This window comes from Chrysochloris asiatica, unplaced genomic scaffold (assembly GCF_000296735.1).
Source record: "Chrysochloris asiatica unplaced genomic scaffold, ChrAsi1.0 scaffold00021, whole genome shotgun sequence".
Taxonomy (NCBI): Eukaryota; Metazoa; Chordata; class Mammalia; order Afrosoricida; family Chrysochloridae; genus Chrysochloris; species Chrysochloris asiatica.
The window spans coordinates 1463262-1485485 of NW_006408539.1; the positions used below are offsets into that span (position 1 = coordinate 1463262).

Below are 22224 nucleotides of genomic sequence, written 5' to 3' on the forward strand. Positions count from 1 at the left end.
ATGGAGGGGGTGGGAATGATCCTCACTGTAAAGAACAAGAAGAATTTTATCTTTAATATTATTCTTGGTCGGCTTCTATCCTCGTATTCATATTTTGGCGGTATATAAAAACTTCAAGACTACTGCACTGGGCAGTAAATTAGAACTCCCTGTTTTAGTTTTTTTGTCTTTGCTCTTTCATTCTGTAATTACCTGTGGTCTGATATGCATATTCTTGAAGAGAAAATTAGAAAATGCCTCTTTTCCTTTCTACCTCAAAGAAATTGTATTTTCATGGATATATGTTCTATAAAATAAAGAACACATAAACCTATTTCTCCCCAGTCGCCGCATTGCAAGCCTTGCATGAGCTACGTCTCCCACACCCTCAGCTTTACTGTAGGCTGCCACTGGGACACACTGGCCTCCCTGCCACTCTAAGCCATTCAGAGGGGGCTTACCAAGAGCTGGGCTCTGCCATACACAGCGCTGGCTGGAGCACCTCCACATTTGCCCTCTGCACCCTGCAATGGCTGGCTCCGCTAGGAACCTGGAGTCACTGAACACTCTTCATCTTAGAGATTCCTTCATTCTCCCTGCCTGCACCTCACCCACAAACTGCCACACCTACTGCAAACTGTCACAACAGTGTGACTTCTGTGTTTATGTTCACTGTTCTCTCCAGCACTAAGTCCATCCCCCTCAGCCTCCCCAAAAACAGCATGACTGCGGCTGCTCACCAGTACATATCCCATCACTTAGAACAATGCACATGCCAAGCATCCAAATTCAAATACTTACGAACAACTACAGACATCCCAGAGAGGGGTGGCCAGGAAAGGCTCATGAAAAAGAGACGGCATCAGACTGGAATCTCATCTTGTAGTTATTGCCTTGTCTTCCTTTTGAGCAAAACAATAAGAGAAGCCAACTAATACTAAAAACCCTTACCAGAGCAGCTACCACGTAACTCAGAGTACGTACGTACCCTACACTATCCTGAGAACTTCCACGTTAACTCATGTACTTCTCAAAACAGTTTTAGACAAACCATCATGCCCATTTTAACAGATGAAGTCATAGACAGGTACAGAGAGATTGCTAACTTGTCCCTGGTCACAAAGGTAGTAATGGCCAAGCCAGGATCTCAACCCCATCAGGCTGGTTCCTGAGTCCAGGCTCCAATGCCTGTCTCTGGTAGCAGCTCCCTTCTTCACCTGCCATCCATCCTTCAACCCTATGGAAAAAGCCTTCCTGTTACCTCCACTCCACCAAGAAGATTCTTGCCTCAGCCACCAACCTCCCAGCAAGCAGCTAACAGACAGACACTTCTTTTTTTCTCTTACATCTCAAGAGCAGCAGTGTGGTTTAGCACTCTTACACACATTGTCACTCAGCAAGAACAACAACAAAGACTCCAGGTGTTCAGATGCAGTCATGTCCAAGAGAAAGAGCCCACAGTGTACCAACTAGTCTCATTTCTCAGACAAGCAAGCACTCCCCCCACCCACCCACCCCCGTAACCAGCACTTACAGTTTCATCTTCAAGTTTGAGCTGGAGGCTCTTCTCTCCCTCCCTGTAGTCCTTGGTTAGTTCAGCTGAGCGCCACACTTCTTCGGGGTCAGGGATCCAGACCTTCGTACGCTGAAAGATGAAAAACAGAAGAAACTTAGATCCAGAGTGAAACAGTTCTGACATGTCTGCCCCCTCTAACTAACTAACCAACTAACAGGTAGATAATTCGCAGAGTTGGTAACTAAGACTACTTTCTAAATCCTCCGAAAATACTGCAATCAACGAAATTAAAATTCTACCAGAGAGTGCCACGTCGGCCCTGGGTACATCCACTGGAGTAGACCTATCAGAGTCTGGGGCAGAATAACAATATCCCAGTTTCTACTGTGCTACAAGCCAACAACAACATAACATACACAAACCCCAACAAGACAGAGAGCAAATCTTCCAAGCTTGGGCATCTCTGCTCATATTCTGCATTGAGGTACAAAGTCCTAATCCCTGCAGAAGTTGGGGGGTTGGGGAAGTGGCCAGTAAATAGAAACCATATGTTGTTAAGTGTCGTCGAGTCAGTTCTGACTCATAACAACCCCGTATAGGGTTTTTAAGGAGTGTTTGGTGAGCTTGAACCACCGACCTTGCGGTTCAAACCGACCTAGCTGTCCAGCACATTAACCCACAGCGCCACACCGATAAGTATGTCTAAACTGTCAGCAACCTCCTTGATTTGTGTGTGCATTCTGTAAGCCAGAAACCTCACTCAACTGCAGCCAGCAGCCATCTGATTCTCCAGGAAGCACATGGGTGAGGGATGCTGCTGGCGCTGTTTCAGCGGCTTGCTCAGTGGAGTCTCTCTCTGTGCAGCTGAGGGATTCTTAGCCTGACTGCACATGAGAACCACCTGGGGAGCTCTAAGTACACGCATCCTGGGGCCCGCTTTGAGCAGCTGAATCATAATCGAAGGGGCTATAAAGGCTTACGATGCAAGGTACGACCCACAGGTGTGATGTATGCAGTTTCTTTCATCTGCTCGCTGTCAACTTCTAGGATCCTCCTCATCATGATCAATTCTGACTTTTCATTTCAAAGATATGTTATGTCCACAGGGCCCACTTGCTTCAGAGGTGGTCAGTGTGCATACATCCAGTCTCATGGCCAGAGAACATACTTAACAAACCAGAAACAAAGGGCTCTTTCGGCAAAAAGGCCAGCTAGAATGTGTGCCTAGGTCATCATAATCCATCCCAACCTCCAGCACTGGCCCTGAACACAGAGCAGCCGGGATCACCGTGCTTCTGTGCGGCAGCACTTTACACTTCAGGGGGTCACTGGTTGTTTCTTTTAACTTTTTATTGTGAACTGAGCAAAGGTTTACAGAGCAGATCATCAGTTTTACATTCAACAAATCAGATACTTTATTTCATCTCAATGATTGCAACCCCACCCACGTAACAACAATATCTCCACTTCTTCCCTATGGTTCTTAATTCCATCCCACCCTCCTCCTTCTCAACGCTTCTCAACTTTGTCCACAGGTAAATTTGGCCCTTTTGATCTTTAATGACTGACCATTCCATGGTGAGCCTACGTTACTTCATTGACCATTTTTAAAAGTAAGGGCCTGCCATACTTGGTCCCTCACATTCAGAATTAAACTGAGAAAATCAATAAAGTGATAGACTCAGATCATTGATCAACAAAGCAAGCACAAACTGACTTACATCCCTGCCATCCCAGTTCAGGATTCACACCCATTTGCTTTGGGCGGTCAAAGAATCTCACTGTCCCTCTGCCTCTGAGCCTGCCTCATAGGGAAACACCAGTGTTTGTTATAATAGGATGCTTTATAGTATCTGAGAATTTTACAATAAGAATGTTAAGAATGTTCTGAAACATCTCCAGAGAAAACGTCCAGTGTTTGTTGACCTTAACGGCCAATGTCTTCTCCCCTCAAGGCTTCTAGGGGGCATTGTCCACTGTCACTTAACCAGACAGTCATCCTGCTGCCGTGGCCTTTAAGATCCCTAAACGCCCGGCCTCACTACTGTTCTCATCACACTTTGTTCAGAGTAATGCTCCTGAGACTGCTGAAAGCACACTCGACAGAAATGGTACTCAACAGGAAATCTCTGCTCAGTGAGAACAGTGTGAGGGATACCAGGGCGGCAAGGTGACAAATAACTAAAGAGGAATGGGAGAAACCCCACGAGGAACTGCGTGTCGGTGATGCTATGTGACTAGCATCAAGATGTGTGATTGACTAGAAGCCAAGGAACTCAGTTCCATCTTCCCCAGGGACTCCTCCACCCCAACCCTGCGGTGCTCGTACCACTGCCTCCAAGTGGATTCTGACTCACAGCAACCCTCGCGGACAGAGGACCATTGTATCACAGGGTTTCCTAGGCTGTCACATTGACAGAAGCACAAAGTCACATCTTCCCTCCATGGAACTGCTGGTGGGTTCAAAGCCCCGACCTTTCACTTAGTAGTTGAGTATTTAACCCCTGTACCACTGAGGGGTGGGGGTGGGGGGGGGTGTCATTGGATTGAGATCTGGGGGCTCTCGCTGCCTGACTGCATCTCTCCTAATTCTTACTCTGTTTCTCTTTCTACTTACAGAGTGTTCTTGTTCTCCAAGCAGACTGGTAGTACCTAATGAAGTAAAGTAACCTACCATTGAGTCAATTCCAATTCACAATGACCCTGTATAGGGTTCCTGAGACTGTAAATCTATACAGAAACACAAAGTCTCATCATCTTTCTTCCACGGAGTGACTGGTGGGTTTGAACTGCCAATCTTGTGGTTAGTAGTCCAGTGCTTGTCCCACAGCACCACCAGGGCTTCCATATAGTTTCATTCCCACTGAACCTAGCACAGCATCAGGGCATACCCAACCCAAATCCATGGCCATCAAATCAATTCCAGCTCCTAGTGACCCTGTAAGACGACAGTATATCACTGCCCCATTGGATTTCCAAAGCTCTTTACCGAGGGGTCCTGGTGTGGCGCTGTTGGTTAATGCGCTGGACTAGACGGCAAAGTCAGTTTGAATCACAAGGTTGGTGGCTCAAAGCTCACCAGCCACTCCTCGGGAACCCTATACAGGGCTGCTATGGGTCAGAACTGACTTGATGGCACTTAACAACAACAATCTTTACAGAAACAGATTGTCATATCTTTCTCCCAGGTAGCTGCTGATGGGATCAAACCACCAACCTTTTGGTTAACAGTGGAACCTGGTGGTGGCTTGGTTAAAGGTTCCACTGTTAACCAAAAGGTTGGTGGTTCGATCCCATCAGCAGCTGCATGGGAGAAAGATATGATAGGGACATTGCTGTTCAGTGCTGTTGAGTCAGTTCCAACTCAGAGTGGCTCTGTATAGGGTTTCCAAGGAGCAGCGGGTGAGTTTGAACTGTCAACCTTGTGGTTCAAACTGACCTTGCGGTCCAGTGATTATCCTACAGTACTACACCAGGACTCCACCAGTGCCATGCTGTTGTTGCTGTTAAGTGCCATGAGTTGGCTCCGACTCATAGACACCCTGTCCTGTATAGGGTTTCCGAGGAGCAGCTGGTGAGTTTGAACCACCGACTTTGCAATTCAAACCAACCTTTCAGTCCCAGAGCATTATCCCACAGTGAATACCACACCAGGGGTCCATCAGGGGCAGGCTATTGTTTTTAAGTGCCTTCATCATCAAGTCAGTTCCAACTCAGAGAGACCCTATATAGGGGTTCCGAAGAGTAGCTGGTAAGCTGGAACCACCGACCTTGCAGAACAAGCCAACTTTGCAGTCCAGTGTATTAACCCACAGCACCACACCAGGACTCATCTGGGGCATAGCGGGGTTCTAATCATATTTTAGCACTTTGCTACTCAAAGTAAGGCCCCTCAGCATTATTGTCATCTGACAACTGATTAACAATGCGATCTTCATTCCCATTCAGACTTGCTCGATCAGAATCTGCATTCCTGATTATGTTCTGCTACTGCAATATGTCCTCACAGTTCCAGGTATTTATATTTGGAGCAAACCATAGTCTTATGCCAAATCTGACGACACCACCTAGTTTTGTACAGCCCATGAGCTAAGAATGATTTTTCAATGTAGCAGTCGGGTGGGGGAGGTGGGAAATCAAAAGAATGACATTCACATGAAAATTAATCAAAGTCGAGTTTCATTGTCCATGAAGTTTTATTAGTACATAGCCACACTTTAATTTATGTGTAGTCTGTGGCTGCTTTTGCACCTCAGTAGCCGTTCTGAATAGCTGTGACAAGACTGTATGTATGGCCTGAAAACCTAAGCTATCTGCTATCTGGTCCTTTACAGAAAAAGTCTGTCATCCTCTGCCTTGTGCATGCTGTTTGCTTGCCCCAGAATATCCTTCCCTCCCTTGTCCATATGGGGAGAGTCTGGGTTCCAGTACCTTTTCCTTCTTGAATACTTCTCTCTCTTCATCCCCCACAGGATTCACCCTTTCCAACTGCCACAGTAACTCTGAAAAGAATTTCCATCTCACACGGAGCTGGCCCTTAGCGCATGCTCACTTAGCACTCACAGAGTGCAGGAATTGTGGGCAGAGGACACACGTTTATGAGGCACCTGCTTTATAAATCTATAACACACTATGTTAAGCACCACTATGGAATATAGTTAGGTAGACAATGCTGTAAAAATATATTCTGAACAGTAACGGCATCAATTTCTAAGGAAAGGAGAATAACAGCCACTCAGTGCTGAGGAAAAAGGGAAGTGGGTGAGAAACAATTGTTAACACCAATTTAGAAAGAGAAGACAGAGGTCACCAAATTCCTCCACATCACAGAGTGTGTCTGCAGATGTGGTCAGGCAAGCTTTAGGCTCAAATTCAGTGGAGTGTGTGCCGCTGCTAAGAGCCAGCTCGGTGTGAGATGCTCATGTTTTCTCAAGCTCCACAATGAAGACACGTCTCACCATAGTGGCTCACTTGTAAAGCAGAAGGCAGGCCTGGTTCTGAGGGCGTGGGATCCTTGACATCTGCAGACAGGTCTCCCTTCTACCTCCTCCTGCCCCCTCACCCTACTCCACGTAATGGAATCTCAACACCAACATACCTAAGAAATACTAAACAGAGCTGTTTGCCCAACTTCGTGCACACCGCAATTGATCAGCAATTTATGGAGCTTCCAAGGGCAATTTTAACCACAGTCAAATTGCCCCTTTTGTGCTGACTTTGCAAACATTGCCCCAACTCCCATTCCCTCCCCTCTACTGACCCCCAACTCATGAAGATGCATTCATTGTCTCTGTGATCAAGCACAAAGCAGAGTGTAATCGTTGCAAAAGAAATGCCCCCCAACACAGACATGCAGACTAAGGGAGGAGAGGCACACACACACAGGAACTAGCATAGACTTGCAGAAGGAAGCCAGAAATGATCTGAGTTTTGAAGGGAAAAGGACTGGAAGAGAAAGGGACTCTTGTGAGCTATACTGTACACTCACGGCAGACTGGCTAAAAGAGAGGGTTTGGGAGTAAAATGGGTGAGAAGAGCTGCCACGGTCCTGGGCAGCCTGTCATCTTATCAAGTCAACCAAGGGCCACCACAGGTTTCTGAGCAGCCAGGACACAGGAGGCAAACTTGTCTGGGAGGCTTTATCTGGCAAAGCTCCATGGAATGGTCTGCAGGTGGTGCCTCCAAAGAGCCAAGGAAGACCCTAGTCAGTCCCTGAACCAGGGTGTTGGCAAGAGGAATAGAAATCCAAGGATCACTCTGGACGTAGCTCTCCTGCCTATAATGGGGAGAGACAACTGGGAAAAGCTTTACAAAACACTGTTCTAAAAAAGCCAAACACAAAAGGCCACATATTGTATGATTCCTTTTTATGAAGTCTCCAGAATAGCTAAATCCATAGAGACAGAATGCAGACTGGTGGTTACCAGGGCGTGGGGCCGGGGGAGATGGGAGGGAGAAAGGAGAAGCAACTGCTTTGGGGATGATGTAAATGTCTTGGAACGAGATAGCAGCGGTGGCTGTACAGCCTTATGAATGTGCTAAAGGACACTAGACTGTTCTCTTTACAACAAGTTAATTTTATGTTACATGAATTTTTCCTTAATTAAAAGAAAAATGTATTTGGCTGCAAAGAATGGAAACAGCATCTTGTACACTTTCTCCCAAAGCGGGTTTTCACGTTTAGCCTCTGGAAAAGCAGTAGGATTAAACATACTCTGTCAACAGAAAGCCAACATTTTTAAGAGCTCCAAGATGAAAGAGAGAGCAGAGTTCCTGTCTAGTACCAAGGTTTTGCACTGCCTTTTCATTTCTCTCACCCTAAAGGGATTCCTTCAAGCCAAGCTGTCCTCGGCCAGTTTTCCCGGAAATGAGCAGACTGCAGGAAAGACACATTCACCCACATAACCCTATTACAGTGCTACTCAGTTTATCACTAACCTGTTCTAACAATGCTTAATTCCATCATCATCCAAGTAAGTAAAATAACACTTCTGATCTCATTACCAAAGAAAAGTTCATAATTTCTCTTTTGGAAAGTGTCCCGAGTATAAACTGGAGAAGGCAGAGTCTGTGTGAAATGTAAATACGTTATTAGGGAGCTAACCTTAGCCCTCCGCTCTCCAGTCATAGTCCTCTCCATGCAGCTGGAGGAAGGAAGTGCCACCTAGAACAAGAGTTCTCAATCCTGGCTGCTCATCAGACTCACCTGAGCCACTGCCATCCAGTCAATTCCAACTCGAAGTGAGCCTATAGGCAGAGAACTGTTCCTTGGGGTTTCCAATGCTGCCAATCTTCACAGAAGAAGATGGCCTCACCTTTCTCCTAGGGAGTGACTGGTGGGTTTGAACTGCCAATTGAAATGTCACTGTGCTCCGGCCATACTCCAGACCAATCGCATCGATAACTATCTCTTAAAAACAGACAGTAGTGTTCTTAAGCTCCCCAGATGAATCCAATGCACAAACAAGTGTGAGAACCAGCAGCCTTCAGGGTTTGGTAGGCATTACACACCCAGGCATACCCAGTGGCCTCTCCCCTACAGCCTGCGGTTGAACATGAAATTCCAGCCCCTGGATAGTCCCCTCAGAGCTACAAACATCTTTGCTTGTTAATGTTAAATGTACAGGTAATGTTCAACGTAAATACAGGAGCAAGAGGTAAAGCATTTACTCATGTACACTAACTAATCATAAATTACTGTGGCTAAGCGTCTCCACTCTGGAGTTAGTCACCTTGGATGAACATTTAAGCCACACTACTAATTGGGTGAGTTCATCTGTCTGAGCCTCAATTTCTTCAGCTATACAAAGGGGATAAAAATTATACCTGCCTCATGCAATGGTTCAAGAATTAAGTGGCATCTCACAGTGTCAGAGTCTTGTGAACATTAGCCAACAATGATGAACAGGGTACCGGTAAAGGTAACTACTGTTTCGTCTAGAAAGCAAGATCCTGATGGAATCTTGCATAGGGTTGTTGTTGTTGTTAATGGCCATTGAGCCGGTTCTAAATCATAGTGACCCTGTATAGGGCTTCCAAGGAGCAGCTGGTAGGTTTGAACTGCTAACCTTGTGATTAGTAATTCAGTGCTTATCGAACAGTGTCACACCAAGACTCTTGTATAGGATTGTTGTTGTTATTATGTGCCGTGGAGTCAGTTCCGACTCATAGCAACCCTGTACAGGGTTTCCAAGGCTATAAATCTTTACGGGAGCAGAAAGCCTCATCTTTCTCCCACGAACAGATGGTAGTTTCGAACTGCTGACCTTGTGGTTCGCAGTCAGATTCGTAACCACTACGTTACCAGAGCTCCTTCCTGTAAAGGATTAGGAAATGGGAAAACAACACACCCAAAGTCTTTTTGACGCCGTGCAAGTCACGGTATATAGGAGCCATGTCTTTCCTTATGATCAATACCTGCAATTACCCCACATCAACTGCAAACCCTGAGAGAGGTCAACTTTCCTTGTCAGTTGGTATATTCAAATTATCTGGAGATCCTGAAAAAATACAACAAAACAAAACCAAGCCCCTGTCCCACAACTGAATAAATTTCTAGGGTTTGGACCCAAGCGTGGTATTATTTTTTTAAGTTTCCCCAGTGACAAACGTGTCATCAGAGTTAAAACCACTGCTTCAGTGTGAGCTTCAGTCCCAAAATGAACTTTAGGGAACAGAGAATTGAGACCCTGCCATTGCTAATAAAGCCACAACCGTAGATCTTACACTAATGTGAGTAATTTTAAGTAATTATTGTTTCAATGTAGTTTCACAATTGAAGACAGGCAAGTCACTGCTCCTATTTTAGGAGGAACCCAAGGGTGTGAAGGCCTAGACCGTTAGTCCCTGTTCCCAGGGAAGAGCTGAGTCAGGAGCAGAGCTAGTGAGCATGTCTCAGTCTCTGATTAAGTTCTGCACTGCATTCCTGACAGAGAAACACTGACTTTCTTACAGTAGCTCAGGCCCTTCTGAGCATACATTTTATATAGGTAAAGTGTCTTGTAGAGTCCTGGTGTGGTGTCGTAGGATAGGCACTGGGCCGCAAAGCCGGTTTGAACTTACCAGCTGCTTCTTGGAAACCCTACACAGGGTTGCTATGAGTCACAATCAACTTGACAACACTTAACAACAACAAAGTATCTTGTAATTACAAATGGGGGAAAAGGTACAAAGCCACAACTTACAGTGACATGCAGAGTACAGCCAACAGCTAATGTCAGTACTAAGGATCAGAGAGACTGATGTTTCTGTTGGAACAGAGTCTTGACTTGAAGCAAAGCAGCTCTGGGCAAGTCCCCTGGGAATGGACAAGGGAGGACTCTACAGTCTAACCTGATGGCCAACCAGAACAACTGCCCATCCATTCCTACCAGAGTTTAGGGGATTTAGTGCAAAATGCTGTTTGCCACATTCACCACTGTATCGACAGCTCTCAAATAACTAACCGTATTCAGCAGGCACTCAAGCTCTGTAATTAAATTCAAGACTCTGGAAAGGGCTAGGGATCCTTTGATAGAGCAGAAAAAGGAGTTAGCAGACATTTGCTCAGGACATGGAAATTTGTGCTCCATCTCACTGGAATGGAGATGAAGACTGGGTTGGTCAGCATCCATCTTCTCAAGGAGCAGGGCAGATATCAAACTTCCCCATTCAAGGCCAGTCTGAGATGGATCACTGTCGTGGTTTAAACACCATCTCCCCAAAATATGTACTGTAAACCCGGCCTCTATACTAGTGGTTAGTACCCTGTTTGGGAATGGACTTTTTGTTACGTTAATAAAAGACAGTGTTAACATAGGATTTGTCTTAAATATCTTGCGAGTTATAAAGACTAGATTAAGCAAGTAAGAAGAGATGGGGGAAATAGACACCAAGCCACATGAAAATCACGAAGCGACTGAAAATAGAGCTGAAAAGAGACAGAGGCCTTCCTCCAAAGCCCACAGAGAGAGAAGCAGCCTTCCCCTAGAACCAGCACGTGGGATATAGACTTAATACAGTTCTGTTTGCTAAAACCACTCACTCGTATTTCTGTTATTTCTGTATGACAGCTCTAGAACACTTAGACTATCACAGAGAGGAGCATCAACAAAAGTGACAGAAATGAGTGAATGGACAGGCTACAGGTTCCAGGGCATCCCTGTGAAGAGACACGGAGGCAACACCTAGAACTCAGTCTATGCAGCCTAATGCAGGAGGCATCATACTCAGCAACCTTGGTTCCCAGGCCCAGGTATAAAGTGAAAGACCCTAAGAGATTAAAGAATCCTCTAGGCCAAATTAACCTGTACCTCCTCCTATGAAGAATGAGGACACTCACAGCTCAACTCTGTATGAGCTTGCTGTTGCTGTTAAGTGTTGCAGAGTCAGCTCCACCTCACAGAGACCCTGTATAGAGCTTCCCAGGAGTGGCTGCTGGGTTTGAACCAGAGTCCAGCACTGATCCTACAGGGCCACAAGGACTCTGTCATGAGATTAGTAGGATTAACTGACTGTAAGCCACAAGGTTGGCAGTTTGAGGCCACCAGGTGTTCCATGGGAGAACGATGAGGCTTTCTGCTTCCACAAAGATTTGCAGCCTTGGAAACCCTATATATAATGTCACTACAAATCCACACCACCTCAGGGCACTTAACAACAACAACAAAGAATGTCATTAAGTCATGTCCTCTGGTGTAAATGATTCCATTTTGGAGCTTCTTGCGTTAAAGAGACATGTCTTTGGGGAGGGCATGTCTTGGAAGTGGAGAACACCCACTTCCAAGCTAAGACAATAGTTTCACTTTACCATCCCCACCCTGACAGTTCCCCAAGTGACTTGGTTACTGGCAAAGTACCGTCCTGTGATAGGAATTAGGAAAACACCTTACCTAACTGCCTTTGTAGTAGGAAGTGAGTCACAGTGCAACCTTTTCAGAGTCCATAAGAAAACAAGGAAGCCTTCTACTCCATCAAAGCAGAACCGATCACACTGCTCTCCACATGTACCACACTCATGGGGCCAACACCACCTGCATCTTGATCCAGTGGAGGTGTTAGTTCTCTGTCTAGGGGAACAAAAGAAGCTCTGGTAGTGTAGTGGCTGCAAGTCGGACTGCGAATCTCAAGGTCAGCAGTTCGAAACTACCAGAGAGGCTGTGAATGAAAGATGAGGCTTTCTGTTCCCTTACACTTTGGAGTCCTGGTGTGGTGCTGTGGTTTAATGTGCTGGACTGTAAAGTCGGTTTGAACCGCAAGATCAGCGGTTCAAGCTTACCAGGCACTCCTTTTGAAACCCTATACAGAGTAGCTATGGGTTTGAACCGATGTGACGGCACTTAACAACAAGGGGGCCAAAGTCAAGAAGCTTCCCAACAGCCTGTGGCTGGGCATCTTCCCTTTCCATTTACTGGAGTCCACTGTGGGAGACAGGATAGCAAGAAGGTAAGAGTCAGGCATAGAAGACTAGCCCTAGCTCCCACCTTTATGTAAGGGTCTGAACTTTGGGGGCTCAGTTTCCTTATCTGTAAAGTGGGAACAAATATCTCCTGTATCAATCAGGGTTGTTGATAGGAATAAAGGAAATAACAAATATAAAACAAAGTTTGTGGTGCACAGTAAGAGCTCAATACATATAAGTACGAAGCAGGTGCTCAGGCCCTGGGAGAGCAAAAGACAGCAGAGAGCTCCCTGCAGGGAACCACAGACACACCCAAATAATCCCAGCAGAACAGTGGGAGCACAGAGCACCATGGGAACACACAGAAGCTCCTCCCCTCCAACTTATTTCCTGAGTCAGTTCACGCCTCTTCTACCAGGAAGCTACACTTCATAAATTCCTTATTTACTCATCCTATGAAAGGCTTACTGGGCCAGTCATAACCTTCCCTTTCCTCCACATGCTCTTCACTGAGAACTTCCCTGTCATTTAATGCCAGAAGGAATCACATGTAAATATACTTGTTTGTCCAGAGCCAAGTTCGTCTCTCATACTTCAGACATATTGTCAGGAGGGACCAGTCACTGAAGAAGGATATCATGTTTGGTAAGGTGGAGGGTCAGAGAAAAAGAGGAAGACTCCCAACGAGATGGATTGTCCAAGTGGCAGCATCGATGGACTCAAGCGTGGTAACAGTAGTGAGGTTGGCCCATGATCGGGCAATGTTTTGTTCTGCTATGCATAAGATCACTATGTGTTCGTACCGACTCGATGGCACCTAACAACAACAACAACAACAAGTAGCAGAAAACCAAACCAAAGCCTTTGCGGTGGAGTCTGTTTCAACTCATAGTAACCCCAGAAGGCAGAGTAGAACTGCCCCAGAGGGTTTCCAAGGCACTGTGGCACTGTGGGTTAATGTGCGGGACTGCAAGGTCAGTTTGAACAGCAAGGTTGGTGGTTCAAGCTCACCAGCTGCTCCTCGGAAATCCTATACAGGGTCACCATCAGTTGGAACCAACTCAACAGCCTAACAACAACAACAACAAAAAGTATTTGGTGAAGGAGACTGCCACATCTTTTTCCCAGAGTGGCTGGTGGGTTTGAGCTGCTGACCTCTCGGTTAGCAATCAAGCACTGAACCACTGTTCTACCAGGGCTCCTTAGAGCTAATGAAGTGACTAGAATATGCATTTATGATTTCTGTGCCAAGCAGGTGTGTTCCTGAGGCCCAACCCAGAGCTCTCCCAAACCCTTCTTCACATTCTTTCCTAAAGGAGAGGAGCCAGGTGAATCTGAATGCTGGGAGCAAGAGCTGTAACAATGCACAGACTGGGATGGCAAAAGGCTGCTCCAGCACCCTTGGGGTAAAGACAGATAGAGGTAGAGAAGCAAGTTTCATCTCTAAAGAATTAAACGAACAAGATGAAATAGCAGTGTCATTATATAATCCACTACTTCCTTATCATTTAAATGAAACAAAAGTCAAACATCCAAAAGGCAAATCCATCTAAGTATTTCCGGCACTGGCAGACACAAACATGTTTTTATATTTGCTATCTTACATGCTTCTAACACTATGCCATCTGACCCCAGGAAGTCCTTTGAGCAAAGACTTATCTCTTGGTGATATTTGATTACATCATTAGTCACAACGATGTCTTAATCCACAGCCTCTATCTGCAGTTCAAGTTAATGAAGAGCCGTGTCTCCAAGTGATGGGACTGGTAAAGGCAAAATTCATCTGCTCCAGTTCTGCGGATGTTAATAGAGTAAGCAGTATGTCCTCAAGTGACAGAGTGACAAGACGGGAAACGCTTGGTGCACAGGGACCACTGCCAAGTCACTGGATAGAACCAGTTTGCATCAGCAGTATACTTGTTCGGGGTGGGAATCACCAAGATTCTCGAGGCTTAGTAATAAACAAAACAATGTGTTGATGATAATACTCACTACAAAACGTTCCGTGTTTAACTCAGTCAACAGACCTCATCATGTTGTTGTTGTTAAGTGCCATTGAGTTGGTTCTGCCCCAAAGCAACCCTGTATAGAGTTTCTAAAGAGGAGCTGGTGAGCTTGACCCTTGCATCCAAACTGACTTTGCAGTCCAGCTCATTAACCTTCAGCACCACACAGGACTCATAGGAGTTGTTATTGGTGGTGGTGTGTGCCATTGATTGGTTACGATCCTGCGTTTAGTTTTCTAAGCTATAATCTTTATGGGAGCAGGAAGTCTCATCTTTCTTCCTTAGAGCAGCTGGTGGATTCAAGCTGCTGATCTTGTGGTTAGCAGCTCAATGAATAACTCTCTACACCGGGCTCTATTGGAGTTAGTACTTCCTGAATCTCTACTTCAAATAGATGTGGACTATTAATTACCCACCATGCCTCACTACAGAGGAAACCATCAGTCTGTTTTCTGTAATAACGATTCTCTTGCTTTTCTTTAAAATGTGACCACCACAATTGGCACCACATATCCCACAAAGACCAGTCACTGGAGAAGGATATCATGTTTGGTAAGGTGGAGGGTCAGAGAAAAAGAGGAAGACCCCCAACGAGATGGATTGGCCAGGTGGCAGCATTGATGGACTCAAGCGTGGCAACAATAGTGAGGTTGGCCCAGGATTGGGCAGTGTTTCATTCTTCTGTGCATAAAGTTGATACCGACTCGATGGCACCTAACAACGACAACGAGAAGCAACCAAAGCTAGCACAAACTGACTGAGTCACTACAGGCTAAGCTATCTTCCCCAGACACTGCTTCACTGATCAAAATAAAGTCATAGAGAGAAACTGTATTCCAGAGAAAGAGATGTAAGGAAACTGCATCTTTTTACTAGACGTGAGCGTACACTGATTAATTCTTGTTTTATCTCCAGGAGATCATCTATCTTAGAACTTGCATTGTGTTTGGGATTTCAAGCTAACTCTCAATCTTCCTTCCACCAGGATCAAACACACCAACCTTCCCAGACCAACTATTCAACAAACACTTCATCTCTGAGGTTCTTCATTAAAATGTTCAACAGTTGCATGTCTTCCATAAACTACAAAGCCTACAGACTAGGACACAAACTCTAGTTCATTCAATCATCTCTTAAGTATTTACTGAACATTTACTACGTGACAGACACTGGACAAGGGGCTGAGGCTGTGAAACAGACAGACATTAGACCCTGTCTTCACAGACCTCAGACAAGTCCAAAACTGGATGCAAAGAACTAGTGCCAATGTGGCTTCAACAGCAAAGATATTTAGAATACAAAGGGGCCTAACTAGTCCTGGTGCGGCTCTGCAGGTTAATGTGCTGGACGGCAAGGTAGGTTTGAACCGCAAGTCGGCAATTCAAACTCACCAGCTGTTCTTCGGAAACACTATACAGGGTCGCTATGAGTCAGAACCGACTCAACAGCACTTAACAATAACAACTAGTCTGGTGGCAGGAGGAAGATGAGGCTTTCTGCTCCTGTCAAGATTTACAGCCTTGAAAAATTGACATCAGGTTGGTATGAATTTGAAATGACCCGATGGCCCTTAATAACAACAACCTGTCTGACGAGGCATCAGTGGTTCAGGAGAATTCTTACTTTCCATGAGGGAGACTCAGGTTTGATTCATATGCTACCACCTCTCTTTCTGTGAAGGTTTCACACAGCTATGATGCTGAACAGGTTTCATGGAAGTAGAGCTTCCCGACTAAGATGATGAGAAAGAAAGACCCAAAGATCTACTTCTGAAAAGTAGCCACTGAAAACCCTAAGGGACACAGTGGTCTAAGCTGGAGCCCATCATGGAGATGGCACACAGGCAGGCAACCTTTCATTCCACTGTGCATGGGGGGCGCCATGAATCAGGGGTCAACTGAACGGTAGCCACCACCATCAACAAACCCAGGCAGGAGCATCAGGAAAGGCAGCATTAAATAACTAGGACGCAGACTGGATCCCAGAAGGACAAGGCACTGGCTAGGCGAAGTGGGGAGCCAGGAGTATTCTAGGCTGAAAGGTACCTCAGGAGTCACTTGCTGGGACACTGCCTTTTGAGGAAGTGAGAAAAAGTCAATGTGAGGGAGAGACAGCACAGGGAGAAGAAGGGTTCCAAATGGCACTGGGGCTGCAGGAGCCAGAACTAACAGGTTCTTAGAGGTTCCATTAAGGATGTTTTATGTGAGTCCATGGCCCACAGAAAACCATGAATGGGTTTTAAACATGGGGAGGGACATGATCAAAAGTGCATAAAACATGAAAGATCAGTATCTAGAGGTTATATGGGGGAAAAAACACAGATGTTCGGAAAAGTTCCTCAATGAAAGTGATGCGAAATCTTACAGTGTGAACGATCTCAATTCCTTCCTGTCCTCACATAAGCATGCACGCATAGTGAAAACTGAGGACATCATTTATCCCGCCCCATCCCCCAATAAACTGCCACTTTTGAAATCCTGTCCCTGAAGATTCCTATTACTTCATTTGTTGTTAAGTGCTGTCGTGTCGGTTCTGACTCACTGCAACCCAGTATAGGGTTTCCACGGCTGTACACCTCTGCAGGAGCAGAAAACCTCACCTTTCTCCTGCAGAGTGGCTGGTGGACTTGAACTGCCAACCTTGCAGTCTACAGTCCATTGCTTATCACACAGAGCCACTGCCCTTGTTGTTGTTGTTATGTGCCGTGGAGTCGGTTCCGACTCATAGCGGCCCTGTACAGGATTTCCGAGGCTGTAAATCTTTATGGAAGCAGAAAGCCTCATCTTTCTCATGCAGAACAGCTGGTAGTTGCGAACTGCTGTCCCCAAGGTTCCCAGCCTGATTCGTAACCACTACGCTACCAGAGCTCCTTAGCTGGCGCTTTATCACTGCAGACTGCTAGCTGCTATTTCCACCACACTTCTTCAGTGAAACACTCAGACAGCTTTTGAATCCTCTTCATGTGTCTTGTTATTCTTATTTCACTATCATTAACGTCTCCCAATTTTTTCCTTTTTTTTTTCAATATGGAACTTCTCTGGAGTTCCATTGAGTCGAATGGAAAAAGTTATCATTATGGATAAAGAAAGGAGCCCCAACAGTGTAGTGGATTACCAGCTGTGCTGCTAACACAAGGTCAGTAGCTCGAATCTACCAGCTGTTCTGCGGGAGAAAGATGAGCCTTTGTGCTCTCATAAAGATTTACAGCCTCAGAAACCCTATACAAGGTTGCTATGTCTGAACCAATTCCACAACACACAACCACCAGCATCACCCTAAATGAAGAAACTCTCTAGCTGAGTATGTCAGCAAACAGGGAGAGTTCAGGGATGTAAAGCTCTGGGACCTCAGGGGAAGGGGAAGAAAATGTTCCAGAACCAACACACACACACACACACACACACACACACACACACACACTCACTGAATAGCAGCCATGACACTGTGACTTTAGAGCTAGGAAGTTAAATAGGTATCTGCTGCTTAATGCCATTAACCAAAGACTTGGGAAAACTGCCCCCTGACTTCCTTCCATCCTGGTGTTCACAGGAATTACTGAGCAGATACCAACCGTGAATTCTGCCTATTTGAAAGTGAATCATTCTCTGGAGAATTCCATCTGAGTTAACATCAAGCAAACAGAGCTGTCAGATAGCCATACATTTTCTAGTGTGGGCAAGGTTAACTCCAATTCTTCTCTGCCAAATAAATGTGCTTCAGAGACACATTCTGATACAGATTTATGCTGAAATGTCCACTCACGTCCAGCTGAAAAGTGGGTCCTCAGTTTGAAAGAACAGCTAGTCTGATGCTCTTTGTTACCAGACAACACCTAGGAGAATTTAGAAAAAGAGCAGAGGGCAGACAGGGTGGTATGAAATGTGCCCTGTATAGGCTCTACTTTAAGGATTACAAGGGAGAAAGGATTCAGCATAAGAGAAGCTACAATGAGAGTAAGTGGGCCTGTCTTTTCAAGGTGAAACTTTGTTGTTCTTCCCAAATACCAACACCAAAAACAAACAAAAGGTATAATCATAAAATACCATTTGGGGCGGGGATAAGGAATGAGACCACTGATTCTTGCTGTTCTATCAGTACACAGGCAAACCATTGCTAAGGAGCTCCTGGTGCTGAAATAGTCATGAACTTGGTTGCTAAACCCAAAGGTTGGCAGTTGAAACTCATCAGCTGCTCCACAAGGGAAAAGACCTGGCATTCTGTTCCCACAGATTAGTTGTTGTTGTTGTTGTTGTTGTTTGTTGTTATGTGCCGTGGAGTCGGTTCCGACTCATAGCAACCCTGTATGTACAGGGTTTCCGAGGCTGTATATTTTACAGGAGCAGAAAGCCTCATCTTTCTCCCACAGAAGAGCTGGAGGTAGTTTCACACTGCTGACCTTGTGGCTCTCATAACCACTACACCTTAGGAAGCCCTATAGGGTAGTATTACCTTCCCTATACAGTCACTCTAAGTTGGAATCTACTCAACAGCACACAATAACAACTTACCATTGCTGGACCTGGTTGTGATTTTAGAAGTGGAAGTCTTTGTGCCTCCCACTTTCTTCAACTCACCGGGCCACACTAATGCAATGACCAGACGAGCAGAGCTAGCTAAGTGACTGCTGCTTCTATTAATAACACAGTGGCCCAGGGAAGCAGGTGACAAAAGCACTCCAATCTTATGCCAAGCACACTACAGGTGTTTTCTAGAAGACTTACGTGTCTTCAAGGCCTGGAAACATTTTTAATGCAGAGTTGCTCAGAAACCAGGAACTCTGGGGCAGCAACCTAAGAGAGCCAATTTTCCCACCAATTCTCACCTTCACACAGATGCTTTATATACTACATGGCCCCTAAGCTTTTGGCAAATGCATTAGATTAATGGTGGGTGCTGAAGTAGGTGTGAACCCCGATTTTAATAGATACACATTCCAGGTTTTAAACTAAGCGCACACCGCAGATGTGAACTAATCCCGGTTTTGGGCACAGCTTCAGTCACGCCGCATTCTTCCCAGCACCACTTAGTGGTTCCAGCTTTGTGGTTCCAGCTTTCCCCAGTGGCCCATGGGTCCAGGGTCATCATGGAGACTCCTCACTCCATGGCCGAGAGCCTGGAGATTGATGACCAAAAGGGAGAGCAAGACTTCTCCAAACAGGGAGTGTCCAAGCAGTGTCCACCTTATGTAAACGGAAAATACACCAAAGGAGGACAAAGGAAAGAAACTCAGTCACCCTGGTGTGGACCCAGGCTGAGTCCCATTAATCCATTTCAGTACACATGGAGCTGAGGGTGTCGAGCAAAAGAAAGCTGGGGGTGTCTTGGTGTGGAAGAAGTGTGGGGTTGGGTCAGCAGGACCGCCCTCAACAGCAGAATTATTTTGGCAAAGTCCTTCACATTCTCCAGGCCTGTGTTTTTCCAGTAAGTGGGCTGAACTACAATATTCATCAGTTCTGAACACTCTGCCTGTATCATTCCATCACCTTCCTGTTTTCCAGTAAGAGGGTACAATCTTTTCATGCATGTTCACCTTCACCAAACCCGGGGTTCCATAGAACAGCCTCTCACTGCTCTCAGAGTCCTGCATGCTCATCCTGATCCAGCAGGTGAGAAAAGCAAGGCCCATGACCCTCCGGGCTGTGTCCACCAGCACACTGCTGTCTACAGGCAAAAGAGTGTCCTGGACGATGAAAGGAGAAAAATTCCTGGCAAAAAAACCACCTTGAATGATTAACACAGCCCAGTGATTGGCTATGTTCTCTCCTGCTGCATCCACCATCTGCTTGTGTTTAAGACAGCACCTTCATATTTTGGTTAATGCTTGTTTCCAGAGTCTGTTTTGACTGCTTCCAGAAGGATACAGAGCAGGGAGAATTCCACCACTCACAGCTGAGCTATGAACCGCCAAAACACCACCAGATTTCACCCTTACTAAATCCAAATTTCCCCACATGCAAGGACTCACATGAGCTCAGTGTTGGGCAGTCTCTCCATCCACTAGCACACGTTGCTGTCTGCCCATTGTTCATCCATCATCTCCTCTCCCATTCCAGTCTTGTGCAAGCTGGTTCCCACCGCCTCGCTCTTGAGCACTAAATCATACTGCTAGAAAAGTATTGCTCACATAGAGTGGGCATTGCAATTTCCAAAGAATTTTCACAAATACTTTTTTTTGAATTCTTACAACTCTACAAGATAGGAAACACACAGGTGTGTTCTGAGAACTCACTTTATAAGGAACACCAAACCCAGGAACTTGCCCACGCTTACCATCTAAGCAGGAAAGGATCTAGAAACAGAATCCCTAGCTAGTGCTCCTTCTACCTCTTGGGGCCCTACCCAATATTCAAAGATGAATTGAAGAATTCCAATCAGTCACCAAGACCTGCTGGTTCAAGTCCATTCACCCAAGCACCTAAAACATGCCAAAAACTGTTGACATCTCCCTCAAACTCAGCATCAACTTCCAATTCCTATTTTGCCTTCATCATCTCTTCTTGAAATACCACCATCTCTTGTCAGTTGGTCTTCCTGCCTCCAGTCCCACCCCAGTCTGATTTTCCTACACTGCTTACTTTCGGAGCAATAATTCTCAACCAGGGTGAAAAGCAAAATTATCCCCAGGAGAGCATTTGGTAACGTCTGGAGAATCTGGAGCCCCTCCTCCTCCCTAGCTTCACACTAGTAAATCCTTCAGTTGTAACGTAGTATACTGTACTCACTTGTATAAATGTTCCTCTAAAGCAGAATAAAATGGCATTTGTCTTGATGCCCCATGCACATAGGACAGGTTCTGGAAAGCATTCCTCCATCTGCTGGCTGGATGGAATGCACACCCCACAGATTTTTGCTCTGAGGGTGTGTGTGTGCAATATGTGCATATGAACTAGTGGATTTTAGTGGGGGAGAGGTCAGAGATGCTCCTAAACATTCTAAATACAGGGCAGTTTACCACAACAAAAAATTCTCTAGTCCCAAAATGTCAATGATGACAATGTTGGGAAACGGGACTCTATAGAGTATTTATTGTTTTAAAAAAACAAAATAGCAATAATTATAAAAACCACCACGTCACTTCCCCTCTTAAAAGCATCCATGTTGCTCCCAGATAAAGTTCTTATGAGATTGTTGATAGTCTAACCCAGGGAATCTAACCTCCAGCCCAACCACCACTCTTACTCTTCAGACACCCTTCTCGGTCCTATTGCCAAAGACCTCACAGACTTCCCTGTCCCAATGTTCTGGCTCATGACTTTTCCTCTGGCTCAAACATCTTCCTTCCTTCCTCGAGCTTCCCCCCTGCTATTTACTCCTCAAGGTTCAACTGAAATATACTTCCTTTGTCAAAGTTTTTCTTTTATACTGGCCTGAGCAGTACCTCTAACTCTGCCTGTTCACTAGTACAACCTTTAGTGGTAACACAACATACCACACTCATTGCACAGATGTTTCTCTTCCTCCTAGAGTTGGAATAAAGCCTTATTTGCCATGATGTCCCATGCACATAGGGCAGGGCCTAGAAAGTACATCAGCATTTGCTGGCTCAACGCATGGATGCATACATGCACACCCTAGCACTATCGAGTCTTGCTCTGTGGAGCGAGAAACTATAGTCTCTCTTCTGCCAAGAAAGCTAAACATAGTACTATCGAAATAACCCCTCAGCTCAGGGCTGTCACCAGCTTCAGAGCATCCAGGCAAGGTAGAGCAGCATGCAGGTCTGAGGATGTCACACCTCTTCCTGCGGAGTTAGTATAGCCATAGCTCCAGTGACTCCAGGTCTTGTCTGTTGGAACATCAGGCTGGGTGGGCATTTCTGGGTCCTGCAAATTTAGAAAGCCTCG

General features: G+C 45.6%; 1 protein-coding gene across 1 annotated transcript in view; it reads right to left on the minus strand.

Moving 5' to 3' along the window:
• MYO5B (myosin VB) overlaps nucleotides 1-6737 on the minus strand; it is a 227494-nt gene extending 220757 nt beyond the window's left edge. The window contains exons 1-2 of the mRNA XM_006837488.1: nucleotides 6710-6737; nucleotides 1514-1623 (exon numbers count right to left, since the gene is read on the minus strand). Of these exons, the coding sequence (XP_006837551.1) occupies nucleotides 1514-1623; nucleotides 6710-6737 (138 nt within the window). The remainder of the gene's footprint in view (nucleotides 1-1513; nucleotides 1624-6709) is intronic.
• Nucleotides 6738-22224: the final 15487 nt, after the last annotated feature.